Below are 15921 nucleotides of genomic sequence, written 5' to 3' on the forward strand. Positions count from 1 at the left end.
TTAAACATAGCCTATCATAATATAGTTATTACAAAGAAAAAAAAAAAGCATCCTAACATAGCGAATTTTAATTTTGTAATCGAAATGTAAATCTCTGAACTTTAAGTATTATCTACAGCAATATAATAATTTTATTATACCTTCAAATTTCATTTTCAAGGTTTAAATTTCGTAAATATTAAAACAACTCCATATATGCACTTGAATGTAAATATAAATTATTAACATAAAAAAGCTAATGACAAAAAATATATTGCACTGTTTACAATATTTAAAAAATTAGTTATGTAATGAGCTAAAATGATCAGATACTTGATTCTCCATATGCCATTCATTAATAACATAATAACCGTATTTTCTCGAATATTACACGCCCTCAAATAAGCCGTGCACCCCACTTTTGAATGGCCAAAAAATGAAATAAAGTACCTAACACAAAAACAAATTACAAAAATAAAACTTTCAACAAATTAAAAATAATTAAACACAAATACAGTTCAATTAACAATGAATTTTATCCTAGAACAGAACGCCATTTCAAACACATCCTATGCGACCGCACTGCACGCATGTCAGTTGTCTTGTTTAATCAGCCATTTACACGATATCCTGCAATGTTAATAGCACGCATCAGTAAATTAACTACGGTACTTTATTTTATATGAAACTACGTGGATTGTTATAAATGCCTGCTATCACTATTAACTTCTTTATTTCGCGATGTTTTCGCTATTTAACAATTGATACCTGTGCGGAAAGATAATGGCATGTGCTACTACCTTACGAGTTGCACAGGAGGTAAATCAGGCAATGTTGCAAACTTAATTTCGAATAAACCGCGGACCCGTATTTTTACGTTTATATTTCGGAAACAAGTGCGAGAAAATACAATAAATTACGCAGTTTACATACGGAATATAAGGCCCATCTTAAATAACTTAACTGGAAACTATGTTAAGTTTCAAAACAAAATTATAGATAGTATACTAAGTCCACACCAAATATTTAATTTGGTTCAATGTGAAATTAAGAAATATATTACGCACTGTATAACACCATAAATATAAAATAAAAGAAAATAAATGTAGTATTTTTTATAATAACTAGACAAAAAGAGAACTAAGGAAATAATGTAAATACGAAACCAACATAATTTAAGAAATAGTGACATACGGACTAATAAGGAGAAAATAAAATTCATGTGTAGTTATTCTTCATATGAGGTTAATAAAATATAAAATTAATGTGTGCAAATACTAGCACATGTAAGTAGGGTAATTTGATATACCGGTAAATGTTATATTAAACTATATTGAATGAACGGAAAATTTTATGGGACTTAAAAAAAGATAACACTAAATGTAGGAAAACGATAAATATGCAATAGGCCTATAGATAAAACTGAAACAGACAAGTTAATGATAATCCAACATAAAATTCAACTCTCATACCGATTGCAGAAGAAATACACATCCGTCTTAAAATATACCTTTAAAATTAACATGGAAAGGTATCTCTCACTTCAAGACTTAATTTCTCAGTACCTATGTAATATACTTTTTCACACTATGTAATGAAAACTCTTCCATTTGCATTCCAACGAAGCTACTGGTAACAAACACCCATTTCCCACACAAACATCCCACAAAAAAGGATAGTGAAAAACTATGTTAGTACCATGCCCAAAACAAACGTTTTATTTGTAATGTGACTAATAGGACTGCATTGCATCCATGCTGGCAACCAGCAGGCACCTGGATCCAAACAAGTGACATTCTCCCAAATCAAAGAAATAACCAGTTTTCAGAGCTTGTGAAAGAGTGAAAAGAGGGGTAACAGTGCACACACTAACCTCAACATTCAGTCAAAGGGTTGTTGTGTGTTATCAAATTTTTATTAATTGCAATGGTCGTTAATAAAACATTTTTACATAAGTGGTATTTTCTGGCAATTAAAGTATTCATGACTTCTTTCATTTCTAGATAACCAGTTTTATTTTTACAATTGTGAACATTTTCCTGCATCACTTCGTGTTTTTATTTTATTTTATGAATTGATTTTTCATATAGTTTTACGTAAGTTAAAAGTAACCTGTGATGCACAGTCAAAAAAGTCTGTCAAGAGATATTATAAACAGAACATAATCGATAAGATCTAAGACTCTAACAATAAGTACCTTATAATAAATGTAAACTATGATGTGTTTTGATTTGCTTATACAGATTAAAGGTTATAATGTTTCTCCCATAACCATACGAGTCTTCTAAAATTTAAAGTAAAACAATCTGATAATAAGTATGTCCCAAATGTAAACAAAAGGAGTTCAAACCATCATATTATAGTCGTAAATAATTCCAAAAAGTTGTAACACAACATGTAAATCGATTCTCTCTGTAGAAATATTTATTACTTGTTCATTACACATGGTATACAGATAAGTTTATCACAAACTCGGAAAGTTACAGGAGATGTCAAGAGGAACAAGGTTTACTAATGAACCCATATATGGCAGTGCTTCAGTACGATACTACATATCCATAAATGCATTGAACTTGGATTAACATTATCCTGAAAGGTGGATCTGAAGAGGACGCCCTAATACTTGGCCACCACGCTACCCAGATATCCACTTTTTTCTCTATGATCTTGTATAAAGTATAATCTACGAAATACCGAGGTCTGAAGAGAGCGTTCTACTGCTTGGCCACCACACTCCCCTAGACACTCACTTTTTCCTGTAGGACATTATGTAAAGTCTATTCTAAGAAATACCAGTTGGAACTCTTGGTTAGAATCTTAGCCACTTGTGATGATATAAAACACAAACAAGCATCTTTGAACGAGTTCGAAAATCAGTGGTGTGTTGCTATGAACTGCATTTGAGTCATTTTCAGAACATTCTTTAAATCATACAATCTGTAATGTTATAATTATAAGCTATGTTGAAATATGTAATAGACCACTATTATATGAGTAATAAACTAAGAGAATTAAAACTATGGTCTTCAGAAAAATTACTACCAAATTCCTCGCATCTCAGTATGCAAACGACCACCATGAAACGATGCTTCTAGAGCATGTAGCATCACACTAGAGTATCAGGTTTACTGTAAAACTTGTTCCTTTTGATATCTCCTGTCACGTCTCAAAGTTTGTAACGAACTTACCTCAACATCCCATATAATTACTAAAACAAATTCTGAAATACAATTTATTTTAATCTTACACATTGGAAAGATATCGTACACATGTATCTATAAGTTGTACATGTATGTACAAATTTTCCCATTTAAGTTTTAGTTCATTTTTAAGAATGTTTAAATCTTTTTTGGAAGTTGGAAGATATTAATACGAAATAAAATAAATTACTTATCATGTGAGTGAAAAGTTAACATGATCACATTCAGAAAGGAAAAGTAATTTTAAAAGTAAATTTTATTTAAGTGTATGAGTACAGCCATATCAAAAATTTTTGGTGTCTTTTATTGATAAATATTATGTGTTACTCTGAAATATGATCAGATTTGAATATTAATTTTAAAATATGTATAACAACGTACATTAAGTGTAAACGAAAAATAAAATTCAGGATAAAAATTAACTTTTAAACCAACTGCAAAAGTTAACTCTTAAAATGACATTAAATGGTTACTATATAGAAATCTGAATATTTCGATTGTATCAGTTAATTATTCAAAGAAATGTTTAGATTCCAGTTAAGAAGTTATGCATATAACAATATGAAGTAGTTATTTGTAAATAAATAATCTAAAAAAAGTAGAATGGAACTACTAAAAGGAACAAAATAACTATTTTCTGTAATTAATTTACAAAACTACGAAAATTGTTGTATTTATTATCTTTAAAATCAGTTTGGAGATTTATTTCTTTTATGAGTTACAATATATTGAAGGATAACACATTAGAGATTTATGTTATATTCCAACTATTCAAATTACTTCTTAATAGCGTGTTTGGAGATTTTATATCATAATACGAGTAGTGGTATATAATAATTTTATTCAAGACAATATGACCAAAATGAAATGACACAGCAAAGACTACTGATAAAAATCAAAGCAGTCTACAAATGAAAATTATTTTGAAACATACAGGAAGCATCACTTTATGCAGCAGAAAAATGAACAAAACAATTTACCATGTGCTCTGTCTTCAAGAGCCACATTTTATAAATACAGAAAAAATCTGTCAGTATATTAAGGAAAATATTAATGAAATACAATTCTCGTCCATATTGTGACAATTCCTATAAAATAGACAAAAATCATTTCTACTATGTAAGTATTCTGAAATGTTATTATGTAATGACACATTCTATAACTTTGATTTAAATTTAAATAAAGTGTTTATCAAAATTAGTTAGATAAATTTACTTTAGTTTACGAGTCTTTAGTATTTTATTGCGGTATACTTCTTTATTTTGTTAGAAATAGATGTCCATAGTTGAAGTAAGTATACAGCCATTCAATAGATTAGTCCACTCATTATAAAAATTTATAATGACATCAAGAACAAGAACACTGTTTTTCGTAACGAACTGGAATATTTTCGTGACTGTGAATAATGCTATTATAAAAAAATATTGAAATGCAAAAGTGCTCACATGTGTTAAGAGTAAATACCAACAACATTCACAATCTAGTGCATGTTGAATGCTTTTATTCAGCTAAATCAAAGTACAGTAACTACTTTACATTTGTATCCATGCTAGCTTACTACTTTTATACTGCAATTATGCACAAGTGTTGTAAGTCAATTTTATATATTCCGTAGAAAATAATGACTGACTTCTTAAATACCAGTCATTTTCATTGTTCCTAATTTATTCTTGCGTATATTAACCATGTTCTCCATTCCTATATGAATCCTACAATTCAGTTTTATTTCACATTGATCTCGGAGCATGAAAGGACGTGTTTCCAAAATGTAAATATGTATTGTGTTTTTTTCTAATTCTTACAGCACAACATTCAAAATTCAATTTCATATTTACTGTCGTAAAGTTTAGAACAATTGTGTTACCGTAGAAAATATGTAATCTTTTACATATTTATAAATAAATACTTGGTGATAATATTTTTATTTGTAAATATTTATGCTCTTATAGTGATGTCCCTGAAATGCTGAAAGAAGCGTAATATATTTTTTCCGACCTTTAAGACTGAATTTTTAAATATAATAACAAAAAAGTTGATATCACATTGTTCTTTACTGATAAGAGTCCACTAGAATAACTTCTGAACATTAAAAGTTAATGTCCGCTCTCCCTTACGAAATCGAAATGAAACAAAATGTCTGCTGTCACATTAAGTGGAAACTAATTAAACTGAAGCAAAGTGTGTTGCAGTTTAAAATGGATCGCATACTGTACTAGCTTAAGCACAGTTAACTTATGTGAAGTAGCGGAAAGAGGAGAAATAAATATACAAAATAATTTTGGTGTATATGATATGATAATATGATATTAAAACAAAATTTTATTTCATACGAAAATAAAGTTTAATTTTTACATGAGGTTTCATTAATTTACTTATTTAGCTCCAAGCATTATCACGGGCATAATTAAGCCTATTACAGTAGTAACTTTGAGTTTTTCCATAAAGTAGCAGTAATAATTATTCGTTCACATTATTACATTTTAATTTTCTGTATAAAAACTATTTCAGCAATAACGTTAAACAAACAAATTAGTCGCCAAAAATGGATATGGTTCATTTGTTTTTCCATGAACGAGTTGCGAGAACATACAATCATACTCAAAACAATAAGTTTTGTTCCAGCAGTGGAATAAATATTCTAGCTCTTGAATTCTATTTGAGATTCCATTCGATTCGGTTTGGTTCAGATCAATTCGAAGAGCCACTTTCTGCTATCTTTCATTTAAATACAGTATGAAGAGAAATTCTGTTTGATTCGATTTCGCTAAGTGGGTTTGGCCCTTAGCTTTGTACCACTTCTTAATTTCATTCCAAGTGACTGGTTTTCCATTTTCGTGTTAACGAAAATGTTTTACAACACTGCAACTCTAACTTACAGATCGTACGCTAGTCACTTGAAACGAAATTAAGAAATGGTACAAAGCTATCATTACTGATATAAAGTTACCCCTATTGACTGTACTGTTAAAATTAAAGATCCTTCAGAGATAGAATTCAAGCAGCAACTATTCTCAGGAGAAGTCAAATAACTCACAACACATATCATATTCCTAAGTCAGAAATAATGACAAAAAATATAAATATCTCCATATGTTGTAAGAAAATTATGGTAAACTAATCGACATTGCGCCAATTTGTAGGAATCTTGATTAATGTTACATTTTACCATACAAGGTAATACAATTTAGAAAATATAATACATTTTCCATTACACACTTCTAACTTATAATTCAATTACCAGTATTGAGAAATATTTCCGAATGACATTATTATCATTATCAGTTCTTATCCTATCATTACTGGACCACGGTCTCTTATAACACCATGGAAGTGATGTAATCTACGTATCTTACTGGCCAGGCAGTTTTGAAATATGCAGTTTTAAGCTTAACTTTCAAGCTTGAGGCAGGAGAGATAGTAAATGAATGATAATCTACTAGTAGAATTAGTAGTGAATGGGGAGGATTCTGAAAAGCTTTTTTCAACATCGACTTTCTCCAGCATAAACTGCAATAAGCTTGTCAGGTTTTAGCATAGAAAGCTAATGTGATAGTTATTCCGTAAATGGAATACAGTACTTCAGAATGATATAGTAGAAATGAGGTAATTAAACAGGCCCAGTTGTACCTCAGCGAACAACTGAGAGTTCTGCTGTGAACAAAGCAGCTGTGCCAGATTTTCGAGTGTTTCGGTTTTCATATTATTCTCATTCCGTCATCCCTCCATAATCATAATCCGACGTCTTATACTTTCTGAGTAATTTTTTTTTCAAATTACTGTTACAGAAAGAATTAAAATTACAATAATTAAATAGACATACACACGTGAAGAAGATAAGTGATTTCACTTTAACGTATAATTCCATTAGGAGATTTACACGATAAATTACTAACTCCAAAAACGATATTTTTGTCTCAAATAATAACTAACATCCCACTGCACTGAATTCACTTAGAAATATACTGAAATCCGTAAGAACGCAATACTTCAGATACTGTATGTGTGAATGCATGAAAGAAATCAGACCTTGAACAGAGTATATTATTTTTTCCATGCCTAACACATACTTTGAATATACAAAAATGAAACGAAATTATTCGCAGGAACATATGTTCTGAAAAGTAATCAATAAAGAAATTTTCAATCAAAATTATGCATGTAAGATCTGACTGAACTTCCAGAAAAATTACATGAGTTCGTTCAGTAAAAATGAAGGTGAATCTATAATCCAGCATCACAAACATGTTATTTTATGATGAAAATGAGGGTTGGCCACTAAAGGGAAACTAAGAGGTGGAGCTTAAACTGAGCATCGGAATTGGAATCCGGTGTGGCTTAGTGGATAGAGCGTCAGCACGTAGAGCTGAAAACCCGAGTTCGAATCCCAGTGCCAGAGAGAATTTTTTTCCACTCCACCGATGCTTCATCATATGATAACGCAGAATTCCTGCGCAGAAATATCATATATACTTCGGTACATTACAATAATATGATATGCGTATATAATCACTTGTGATTTAAGACGGCACTCATTCCGTCGAATCCCGGCCACTTAGTCACTCGTAATGACTGCACCTCTGCACATTAGTATGTTGGACATTGTGCCATGGTCACACATGAGGGTTGGCCACTAAACTATGAGGTGAAGCTTAAACTGAGAGGATTCAATCCAGCATCAGAACTGGAATCTGGTGTGGCTTAGTGGATAGAGCATTAGCACATAGAGCTGAAAACCCGGGTTCGAATCCCGGTGCCAGAGAGAATTTTTCTCCGCTCCACCCATCCTTCATCATATAACACAGAAGTCCTGCACGGAAATATCATATGTACTTCGGTATATCGCAATAATATGTAATTTTCTATTTATTGAATATGGCTCGAGAACTTAAGAAAACATATACTGTCATAGGTTACACACAGTAATCTTCAATAGCATTATAGTATTCTAATAGACAGCTAAGAAAATTTCAATGGCCACAGATAATATTTTAAGAAACTGTGGTAAGTGTGCAATATAAAGCATATTACAGCATATAGAGTTCGTTTAAATTTTAGATATGAATGAACAACTGAAATAAACACTATAAAGGGAAATTCAGAGTATTTCTTTCTATTTTACAGCATTATTTTAACCATTCTCCTTATTTTCATTGATAAAACGAAGTAAAATCCTTCATGATCAAAGAATTATTCCTGGTCTGCGTATATTCACATCATTTGTAATAGAAAAAATATCAGCACCAATTTCATTAACAGAATTATAAGAATAAAAAAATTATCAGATTACTGAAACCATGTCTTGTAAACGAATTTCGCAATTATTTCTGATAGAAAAATTAGTTAAACATAAAGACAATGAAAAATAATGAGTTAATACAATTTACGCTATATTTACTAAGAATCTAAGAACTTCCATATTAGTACGCCTACTGTAAATTAAAATTATATATATTCATCAGATGGACAAAATAATTATTTTAGGACGATATTGTTGAAGTTGATAAAAGAAAAAAATAATAAAGTTATAAAAAGTGATTTTTGTTCCTGCACCACGGTTGATTGGTTAATAGGTTCTAATGCTAAACATCTGATAACTAGGCACAGGTTATTATCGACTGATTTCAAGTTAATTGATATGCAATTACAATTTGTGCACTTGGTACATGTACGTCAGAAGAGTGTGGGTCAGGGGAATTTTTAATCTAATGTTCCCACTCTTTTCAGTCTACAATATTATTATCGTGGTGTCATATGTTACCACGAGTTAAGAAAGGACTAATGGCGAAAATAGAAACGTATATAATATTACCTCCACTCATCTTTATTCACAAACAAAAGAATCTTCCACATGCGATAAAAATATATTTCTTATTTCATATATTTTTCACAAGAAATATGACTAAGATCATAAGCTGCGTGAAAGAAACTGACTTACAACACTCAACAGCAGGCTAGTCGAAGAACTAGTTTAGCTTGTATTGCACTCCTTACAAGAATGAAAAACTTTATCCTATGTGTACTAAGTGTGGTAGCAATTTCTGCACTTTGGTTAAGGACGTGTGGCAACTGTGAACCCCAATGTTGCTAGTGGAGGAAGAGGAACTCTCAAGACAAATGCAACAGGAAGAAAGTGAAACTGAGTGAAGAGGGAAATAACAATGAACGTACCTGGTGGACTGCTTGTGCTACCTCCATGGTGTGACCCACCATTGTTTCGTAAGGACGTGGCAGCTGTTGGTGCCGTAGGACTTGGTGGTCGAGGTGTTAATGGCGGCTCAAGAATGTCCCTATACTTTGATACCATTAGTACAGAGATGAAGTACACAATAGCTAGAGACAGGAATTGTGCTTGTTTAGTTTCCTCCTGAAAATAAAGAACCATCTTTAAAAAAAAATCATTTCTTTATAGTATTATGGTGAAATAATATTTGTCTATATTTAATAATATATTTGCAATCGCCAATCAAATCATTTCTTTACTTAGATATTCTATAAAATATCTTTTAACTTACGTCTTGTACTAAAAAAAAATTATGGCCCATACAAATACAACCACCTTTAAAAAACCAACTATATTGTAAAATGTTTATTACTGGTACTAAAGGTTAAAAAAATAGTGCAAAAATATATTTTTAGCAAATATTAATATACTAACTTAATGCATTATCAGTTCTACTATGGATCAAACAATAGGCATTACGCACACACAAAAATAATCGTTTACAAAACTTATACAGACAACATACAAATCTAGGAAACTGGAAACCAAGTAGACCTACTATACTTTTACAAAACATTCTCCTTCCATCAAAGAGCAGAACAGACCCATGAACATAAGACAACAAATCATATCTTAAAATACAGAGATACAGCTTTGATATAAATTACAAATATGTTTCCTTATTTGAGGTATATAATAATTCAATGGACGACAAGATGTGTAAACTCATTTCAAAAATTGAATTCAGTCCTATTATGATACTATAATAAAAACTATTAATAGCTGTTTTCAGAGAACATAATTTTTTGGTACCGTAACCCGGTAGCTACTAAATCCTTGGGTGTCCCATTTAAATTTGTACCTGTAAAATAAGACTACATTTGAATAAGACAACATTTACCATCTATCATTGTATAATAGAGAACGAATTCTGTCTCCAAGTGCTTCCACCTCAGAAACTGAATTCGACACTGCCAGAGTAGAAGAGTCTGGGTAAATCTTCATTGAGCAATGATATTAAAAAATAAAACAATCACCAATCAAATTTTCAAAAGTTAAATTTATTTCTGAAACAATACTTCTTATTCTTCTTCTATGTTTATGCTCCCCAAAACTTGACCTTGGACACCCTTACAACATCCGTACCTTCATTTCTATTCTTGTGTTTTCCTTGTAAATAATTTTAGACCAGTTTAGCTTTAGTTAAATTTGCCTGAACATCGTCCAACTATCTTAGCCCTGGTCTACCAGTCTCTCTTTTACCCTCCATTTTTGCATCCGGTGCAATCCTGGGATATCTATAGCCTTCCATTTCAGCGTTACCAACCATGTGATAAATTATAGCATTATGGGACATTTTTAACATTGATGCAATATGCAATAACACTTATATAGAATACAACGATAATTTTCATTAATCATATCATTTCTCTGAATTTATCCCATAGGAAGAAATTATCACATTTGAGTTTATTCTATTCCTTTGATAGGGCCTATTCTGGATAATAGTCTTAATTCTGCCCCACTTTTCGTCAAGATTCTCAGGGGACAGCTCATATACTTCTCCAGTCGGTAGTAAGCCTGCATCATAATTTGCTAATGAGTTAACCACAAGAGTCTCATAATTTGCTAATGAGTTAACCACAAGAGTCTGTTCGTAGCTGCCATTAATATTTCTTCTGTGCGAGAAGTTTTTGAAAGTTTATTTAGTATTATGTATAGTTCTGACAGTATGACATTATTATTAATACTGTATGTTGCGATAATTTTGTTGAAAATCCGACTATTTTCAGACTACAATTCCATAATTTTGTGTTTCAAGTTTGGCAACACTGTTTTATTGTAACTATATGGCCCAGCCATTCAAGTTTTCTCACTTTTATGTCTGATATAATTCCTAAATCTTGCAATAGGTTACATAATTTCAAATTATAGTCGCGACGCTGTTATTACCGGTATGACTCCTCCTCTTTGCTTACGTCTTAGGAAGTCAAGGCTCTATAATGTCTAGGTAGGTAGTATCGTTCGCTATTTTTGTTCTTTCGTTACTGAGCTACCAGACGAGGGATCTATTAGCCACACTGTTAAACATTATCATGTCGTAGCTCCTATGATGATAAATCAAACGCATTGTAATTAAGCAAATAATTGAGCGGCAAATAACGTCCTCATGTGCTTTCTGCAAACGCCAACGAAAGAGCCAAAATTGCGGGCGATTATATTTATTTATCCAGCCTTAGGAAATGCATAACATCTTCATCAGCGAATCACAAGACGCACACATTTAAATGTAGCCGACCTGCAACATGATTGACTGCCGGAAATTAGAGCGACGGGACTATAGTTCCAAATTCTTTGCTCCCAAACAAGACTGTACATTAGTCTTCCTATTTTCCTTTCTCAGATTGCTTAAGGCTTTCTACCAATATATATTTAAAGTACCGGTAATTATAGTTTTGCATGCAAAGAATTAAGTTTATTTGTATTATATTGTATGTTATGTATTTTTCTTGTGTATGTACTGACAATACCATGAATGTTTGTAATTCTATTGGTTAATAAAGATCTTCTAATCTAATCTAATCTGACAAGGTCTAGGTCTCAAACCCGTTCATCACAAAGGGCTTGATTATTGGCATTTAAATAATAGTTAATGAAAACTATTCTCAAGGAACGTAATTTTTTGATAACATATTTTCTTTCCGAGTAAATTATTATACCATCAGAAAAATAAGCACACAATGCACCTCAATTTCACACTCACCACATCCCTGTAGATCACAGCCCGCAATCTATTGACATCCATGTCTTGCAATAGCTTCTCAGGATCTTTTACAGGACTAGACTGGCTTGCTAAATTTTCAACAATGTTCTGCACAAACATAAAATAAACAGTATCAAAGTTGGGAATCATTAACCCTTTGCACTCCTCAGCTAGAAGTCTCTTGTCCGAGAAAATATAAAAATATTTTAAAGAAATATTTGTATACAAAGTTTATTTAAGAATTTATTTTATTATGACATAAAAACATACAAGTACAATAATATTAATATTAATAAAATTAAGAAATTAATTTTCGTTGACGAAAGAATCCTTATTGAGGAATGAAAAGAGTTGTAACTAATAACTTTGTTTTAACAACAATACTACATGAACAAAAATAAATTAAAAAATTAAAAATTCAATTTAAAATCACATTAACGAACAACATACGTTCTACAAAATGAAGGACAATGGGAGTGAAGTCAATTCAGTACATTACAATGGAAAAAAAAAATCTATCTTGATTACATTGCTGCCAAAGTAAGAATGTGACCAGGGGTATATGCATACATAGTATACTACATTTGGCTGAAATGGCAATGGGTTGTGAATATTTCTTACTACTTTACATTTTTAATATACTGCATTCCTTTTTTCGACTTCAAAGTGGCTGGCAATGGCTGAGCTGATGGTGCAATTTGTTTGACAGTGCCCATTGCCTGCTAAAAAGAAACATAATTTCAAAAAAATATTTTAGTAATAGTAAACCTTTCTCCTCAACTTTAAATTATTGCTAACACAAATAACCCTCACAGAAGGGTTTCTTACGTGTAGGCTATTATCGCTTCTTACACAACAGACTCTGTCCAACAAGTTGCAGTACTCTTCACGTAGTATTCTTTCAAGTACTTAATTCACAGCACAGAAAATGAAGAACTGTTACTATTTGCATGCTCAATAATCATGAACTGAACTCAAAACAAACTTAAAGGACTAGTCAGTTCTGTGACTAAGCTCAATATTTTTAACCCTCTTCGATTGGATGTCAACATACATAATAATTAGGTACTTAAGAAGCGCTCTTACAGTATACAGTGTCATTATAAATATATAATCAACAGTTACAAAGTATTGTTGAGTGCAGACATTAGCGTAAGTTAATATAAATCCGTCCAGAAAGGGTCAAGGTGTAAAACACTGTACTATGTAACTAGATTCAAAAGATTATTGATGATAAAAATCCTTTGAAACTAATTAAAATTAACCTAAACTAATGTGTCAGTGGCTTATGGAAAAGTGAAAGAATTAGCGAAAGTTATGTTAAAATTTACAATATGAAAAGGACTCAAACCATAACAAAGTTTGAAATTAAATGACATTTTAAGCTACTTGCAGATGCAGACTTATGTTTATTATTCAATATTGTAAACCAGTTGTCCGATTCAAAATTTGTACCATTAAATTCTTATATTAACTTCCCTTTCTAACCACATAGATAAGTCACTGAATGAATACCAATATACAGTTAATTTTCACATATATGAGAATTCAAATTTTATATATGTAATGTAAGAGGCAAAATCCTCGTATGCGAATGTACCAGGGCTGTCCAGAAAGCAAGTTTTCCTGGGTCCGTTTACAGAAAGAAAACACAATTTCATGGAAAAATTTATTGAAACAGATACAGAAACTGTTGAAACATTTTTCATATCATGGTATCATCCCTGTAACGCAGAAGTCTGCCACCTGGGATCGAAATCAGTGTGTGACAGCTGTCTGTACCTCTTTGTCACTGTGAAAATGCTGTCGGTGTTGTCTTGCAGCACGATAACGCTCGGCCACATACGGCTCAGTGCACAACACATCGTCTACAGGACTTTTGCTGTGAGATGTTTCAACAGCCACCTTCCAGCGCAGATCTCGCTCCTAGCAATTACGCTACCATCCTTTCTTACACCTCAAGAAATTCCTGTCACAGTGACAGAGAGGTGCAAATAGCTATCACACAATGGTTCTGATCCTAGGCGGCAGACTTCTACGACCCAGGGATATGAAAGTTGATCCCACGGTATGACAAATGTGTGAAATGGGGAATATGTTGAAAAATAGCTCAATAATTGCTGTATCTGTTTCAGTAAATCTTTCAATGAAATTGTGCTTTCCTTCTCTAAATGGCTCCAGGAAAACTTACTTTCTAGAAGTGTCTCCTAAGAAAATATCAATCATTAGCTTTAAAATTTGGAGAAGTATGAAACTTAACGGATTTACTGCTACAGACACAAGTGACACAGTCTCTCCTCCTCCCTCCCCCCCCAGAGGCAAGTACTTTTATTTTGTAAATTAATGGCTTATATTCACTGTGCAGTACAACCAGTAATAACGAACACAATATATTTCAAGGCATTTCAAACGAAATGTTTTAAAATAATTATTGAAGAGTTCATTGTTATTTGTACTAATAAATTCTGGCCGTAATAGAAATTCAGTGAAGCTTTCAAATGCATTTGTAATCCGATTCACTCGATTCATCCATCACATAAAAAATATATATAAGGCCGTGATCTAAGCAGTGTCACACACCCATCAAATTAAAATCTTGACTGTGCCACTGGGAGACAATGATATTTTTCTATGGGTGAATGTAATAATAGGGCCAATAACTGCACTCTCCTCTTTCTTCTTTCATAATAAGTTTTAGGTAAAAAATAATTAATTTTAAAAATGTAGTAATACTGTATTAAACTGAATAAACTATAAATTTAAATCCATACATAAAAGGAAGAGTACTACAAGTAGAAGTTTTATAAGGTTAAAGTTTGCTTATAATTTAGATTAATTCAAAACTTAACATCTTTGAATGAGACAACTGATATCATAAAGTTTAATTTTAATTGTATTATTTTAACTTAAAAATATATTTTACTAACAAAAGTATTGGTCTTATAAATCATATTATTTTTGGAAAATTGTAAAAACAGCGTAGATAACATGAACCATGATACCTTTGGAGAAGCCTGAACACCTCGAATCAGTGACTGAAGATGTGCTGCTTTGTTGCTGCCGCTGAGTGCAGGTGGAGACAAGGTGGGGAATGGACGGCTGCGCTCCTTGCACTCCAGGCAATTCCGTACAGCACATGTGCACACCTGCATTGTTCGAAGAAGAAGAATAAAGTCAACAACAATGCTACAGATAATGGTACCAGTAATTCTTTATTTAACATTCCTTATCTGCTGAAAGATGGAATACATCAACATAAAAACATACATACCAATCGAAGACACTGACGCAAGATGCCACCACTTGACATGTTCTTCTCAGCTTCCAGCTCACCAAAATTGAGTGAACTGGCAAAAATGAGCACATCAGCCATGTTCACCAATCGTTGCAAGAAAGAAACTGCAACCTCAATGGGCATTCCTTGCGTAGGCTCTATTACGTCGAGTTCACTCTGAAAACAAATGGATTATAATAGCAATTTAATAATTGAATGCAGCAGTAGTTCAACTTTGAGACTAAAGTTCCACCATTAATTTTAAATAGTACTGGTATTAATAATTTTCTTAACATCATTTTACAAATAATTTTCTCAGCCAGCACAGCACGGCTCCAAGAGATATGATAGTCACTAGTTCGGACAAGCCCCTTAGTTGAAGTTGAACTCTGTCACACTGTACTACAGGGTACCTATTCCTTCGCATTCTGTGCAGATGACTGGTGGCAACTGGTATCAGTACTGCAGTATCAGTTGTCACCAG

General features: G+C 32.0%; 1 protein-coding gene across 7 annotated transcripts in view; it reads right to left on the minus strand.

Annotated features, from left to right (window-relative positions):
- Nucleotides 1-15921, minus strand: part of rg (A kinase anchor protein rugose) — an 809394-nt gene that overhangs the window by 724729 nt on the left and 68744 nt on the right. For 6 of the 7 annotated variants that reach the window (XM_069830427.1, XM_069830419.1, XM_069830410.1 and 3 more), the window contains exons 22-26: nucleotides 15435-15614; nucleotides 15166-15309; nucleotides 12793-12885; nucleotides 12164-12271; nucleotides 9348-9543 (exon numbers count right to left, since the gene is read on the minus strand). In XM_069830427.1, coding sequence (XP_069686528.1) covers nucleotides 9348-9543; nucleotides 12164-12271; nucleotides 12793-12885; nucleotides 15166-15309; nucleotides 15435-15614 — 721 coding nt within the window. The remainder of the gene's footprint in view (nucleotides 1-9347; nucleotides 9544-12163; nucleotides 12272-12792; nucleotides 12886-15165; nucleotides 15310-15434; nucleotides 15615-15921) is intronic. The other variant, XM_069830436.1, reaches the window with a different exon arrangement.

This window comes from Periplaneta americana, chromosome 1, assembly GCF_040183065.1.
Source record: "Periplaneta americana isolate PAMFEO1 chromosome 1, P.americana_PAMFEO1_priV1, whole genome shotgun sequence".
In the NCBI taxonomy this organism is placed as follows: domain Eukaryota; kingdom Metazoa; phylum Arthropoda; class Insecta; order Blattodea; family Blattidae; genus Periplaneta; species Periplaneta americana.